The 3,923-nt window shown below is 58.6% G+C and overlaps 1 protein-coding gene across 2 annotated transcripts in view; it reads left to right on the top strand.

Moving 5' to 3' along the window:
* Positions 1-3,804, top strand: part of KCNJ14 (potassium inwardly rectifying channel subfamily J member 14) — a 10,081-nt gene extending 6,277 nt beyond the window's left edge. The window contains exons 2-3 of one of the 2 annotated variants that reach the window (XM_006160197.3): positions 96-686; positions 2,345-3,804. In XM_006160197.3, the coding sequence (XP_006160259.1) occupies positions 96-686; positions 2,345-2,941 (1,188 nt within the window). In that variant the 3' untranslated portion in view covers positions 2,942-3,804. Of the gene's footprint in view, positions 1-56; positions 687-2,344 lie in introns of both variants that reach the window. The other variant, XM_027776482.1, reaches the window with a different exon arrangement.
* The last annotated feature ends 119 nt before the right edge of the window (positions 3,805-3,923 follow it).

Below are 3,923 nucleotides of genomic sequence, written 5' to 3'. Positions count from 1 at the left end.
GCCGCGTTAGCGGCGCCCTAGAGTCGGGGGACAGCCGGGCTGGCGATGAGGAGGAGGCTGAGCCCGGGCTGTGCCGCAACGGGTGGGCGCCGGAGCCCGCGCCCGTGGGCCGGCGCCGCGGGCGCTTCGTCAAGAAGGATGGGCACTGCAACGTGCGCTTCGTGAACCTGGGTGGCCAGGGCGCGCGCTACCTCAGCGACCTGTTCACCACGTGCGTGGACGTGCGCTGGCGCTGGATGTGCCTGCTCTTCTCCTGCTCCTTCCTCGCCTCCTGGCTGCTCTTCGGCCTGGCCTTCTGGCTCATCGCCTCGCTGCACGGCGACCTGGCCGCCCCGCCGCCGCCCGCGCCCTGCTTCTCGCAGGTGGCCAGCTTCCTGGCCGCCTTCCTTTTCGCGCTGGAGACGCAGACGTCCATCGGCTACGGCGTGCGCAGCGTCACCGAGGAGTGCCCGGCCGCCGTGGCCGCCGTGGTGCTGCAGTGCATCGCCGGCTGCGTGCTCGATGCCTTCGTTGTGGGCGCCGTCATGGCCAAAATGGCCAAGCCCAAGAAGCGCAACGAAACCCTCGTCTTCAGCGAGAACGCCGTCGTGGCGCTGCGTGACCGCCGCCTCTGCCTCATGTGGCGCGTCGGCAACCTGCGCCGTAGCCACCTGGTCGAGGCCCACGTGCGCGCGCAGCTGCTGCAGGTGCGTGGTCTGGGAACGAGGGCGGTTGGGAGGCGCCCCGGGCAGGGGTGGGGCAAGAGCCCAGAGGAGAGATGTAGGCCCGAGAGCGAGGGGTGCGCAGGCTGCAGGGTGTGCCGAGTCCCAGCAGAAACCCTTTGCCGACTAGGGCTCCCTGAGCAGTCGGGGGAGCCATAGATCCCAGACTGAGACAAACAGACAGACGGAGACAGAGCCAGTTCTTCCTGGAGGCCTGGACTTCTGGGGCATGAGGATGGTTCACTATGGGATCGTGAGAAATCTGGACCCGAGCCCGTCTGCGCCTGGCATGGAAGGGCTCCGAACTACAATTCCCAGAAACCTCTGGGCTAAGGGAAGTGCCCAGGTGGGTAGAATGAGGTGATATCCTTTTGTGGGTGGTGGGGTCTGTGTGGCCCTTCCACGGCACACACAGTGGCCTGTGACTTGAGGCCCTTGTGAGTTGGTGGGAGAGGTTGGAGGAGAATGGGGTGTAGCTGACGCCTGCACGGCTGTGGAAGTTTCCAGGCCTCTGGCCATGGGGTCCTGCCGCCTTCTGGGAGACTTTGTGCAAGACCCCAGGGCTGGGGCCCAGCAGCCTCGCGCCAGATTTGCAGAGAGAGCAGGCTGGGAAACACTGTTGTAGCATTTTAGTGTCGCAGCAACAACAGTGCATGTTCCCCCGGCCCCAGAGGTCACAGCGGGCTGGGGAGAGGGCCTTTGTGTTCCTGAACTCTGGTCAGACCACTCAGACATCCCTGGGGCCGAAGGGACCCTTGCCCAAGTAGACACTTCACACTGGGTGGCAGAGGGAACTACAACTCCCAGCAGCCTCTGGGATACAGCACCCAGATGCAGTAGTGAGCGAATAGGTGGCCGCCCCCACCTGTGTCTCCTGCCTGGATGTTTGGGACACAAGCATTCCTGAACACAGGGGACATCGTCTCTTCCAGAAGTCTGTAAGGACAGTGACACGGCCTGGGAGGTGGTGGTGGTAGCGAGAGGTAAAACTGCCAGTATACCCCCCCTACACACCCAGTGGGAAGGAAGGGCTTGAACGTGGGTTGTCGTGGGAGTGGCCTGGGCACAGGTGGCCCAGCGGCTAGTCCGAGGCAGTGGAGCAGTGCAGGGTATTAGACCTAGACCGTCCTGATGCCCTCCTGGCGTCCTGGGCTATCTTTCTCTGGCCACCTATTGAAAGCCATTTTTCTGTGCCCTTTCTCCTGCAATTCTCGGGTGGGCATCGTCTCTGCCTTCCATTCTCTCTGTTTTGTCTCTTGCTGGCTTCCGTGGCTGTGCGCCAGTACCGCTCCTCCCCATCCCTTTCTTTTCTACCCACCCTCCTCCCTGGGTTTCTATCCCCAAACTCTCTGGGTCTTTGTCCTTCTCTCTATCTTTGGGCCTCTGTCCCTCTCTTTGCATCCCCATCCCCCTTCTTCTCTCTCTGAGCCTCTGCCCCCACCTCGGGTCTCTGACCCCTCTCTCTGAGTTTCTGTCCCCCCTTCTCTGGATTGCTATTCCCCTCTCTGGTTTTCACCGATCCCTCACCCTTGTGGGTTTTCACTCTCTTCTTTCTCTGCATATCTATCTCTTCCTCTTGCTGTCTCTGGCTCTGTTCATCTGTCTTCCCTGCTCTGTCTTTGGCTCCTGGCCTTTTGCTGCAGCCCCGCGTGACTCCTGAGGGCGAGTACATCCCGCTGGACCACCAGGATGTGGACGTGGGCTTCGACGGCGGCACCGACCGCATCTTCCTCGTGTCTCCCATCACCATCGTGCATGAGATCGACTCTGCCAGTCCTCTGTATGAGCTGGGACGTGCCGAGCTCGCCCAGGCCGACTTCGAGCTGGTGGTCATTCTTGAGGGCATGGTTGAGGCCACAGCCATGACCACACAGTGTCGCTCATCCTACCTCCCTGGCGAGCTACTCTGGGGCCATCGTTTTGAGCCAGTCCTCTTCCAGCGGGGCTCTCAGTACGAGGTCGACTATCGCCACTTCCACCGTACCTACGAGGTCCCAGGAACACCTGTCTGCAGTGCCAAGGAGCTGGACGCTCGGGCAGAGCAGGCTTCCCACAGTCCCAAGCTGAGCTTCCCCGGCTCTCTAGCTGCATTTTGTTATGAGAATGAACTTGCTCTGAGTTGCTGCCAGGAAGAAGAGGAGGAAGAGGAGGCCAATGAGGAGAATGGGGTGGAGACAGAAGAAGGGGCTGCTAGCCCCCGAGCTCTCACACCAACCTTGGCGCTCACCCTGCCCCCGTGATGCAAGCCGACACGCCATTCCCCTGTGTGCCCCTTTCCTCGTGGTAGCAAGATGGAGAGATCAGGCCTTTCCTCGTGGTGAATGGGGGCAGATGTTTCCCAAGACCAACAGGGGTAAATGCTTAGCTGGAGAGGGTCTGCCATGCCTGCTGGACCCACCATGGACATCCTAGACCTTCATACCTCTTCTGTGCTCCCTCCTGAGACCCCTCTATGAGCCTGATTTCCTGAGTCTCACCAGAGACTGGAGGGATCCAGAATTCTGGGTCACCCAAGAGGCAAGAACTGGTGGTTCTAGATTCCTCTGCATGGCCATTCCAGTGTTGTTGCGTCAGCTGTCAACAGCATACAAGCCTCTGGGGGAGGAGGTGAGCAATTTTTGGAGAGCAACAGAGATCAAGAGTTTGTAGGTCTGGCTTCTCACCTCGGTCAACTGAGTAGCAAATGATTCATTTTAGACCGTGTATGGAGGGAAGGCTCTGGAATGCACCAAGTATTCAAGACCATCTTGAATGGCCAAAACACCGAGTGGTGACTGCAAGTCAAGGAAAGACCTTGTGGTTCCAGAAAGCCTGAGAGTTGAGATTCTGTGGGCTGAGGTTGACTGCAGAGGCAAGCACTGCTGATTCTAGAGTAGGTCTGACCTAGAGAGTTGAACTACTCCTGAAATTAAGAGTTATGCTTCTAGGGTACACAAGATGATGGCAAGTCTGGTGGTAGGACTGAAGCAACAAATCGGGAGATCGTGGTGGTAGATGACTCCAACCCCCTGGCTGTGGAAGTTCTGGCTTGGGGCATAAGCACCACTTCTCTCTTTTTAAAATAATTATTTTATTTAACTTTATTCACTTATTTATTTTTTAATTTGACCCAAGAGAAAGAAAGTGAGAAAGCAAGCTGTGAGGTCTGGGACTCGAACTGTAGTTGGCAGTATGGGATTCTAGCACCTTTAACCACCATGCCACCTGCCAGCACCCCTGGAT

This window comes from Tupaia chinensis, unplaced genomic scaffold, assembly GCF_000334495.1.
Source record: "Tupaia chinensis unplaced genomic scaffold, TupChi_1.0 Scaffold000673_1, whole genome shotgun sequence".
Classification (NCBI taxonomy): Eukaryota; Metazoa; Chordata; class Mammalia; order Scandentia; family Tupaiidae; genus Tupaia; species Tupaia belangeri.
This window is presented reverse-complemented; position numbering and strand designations above follow the sequence as displayed.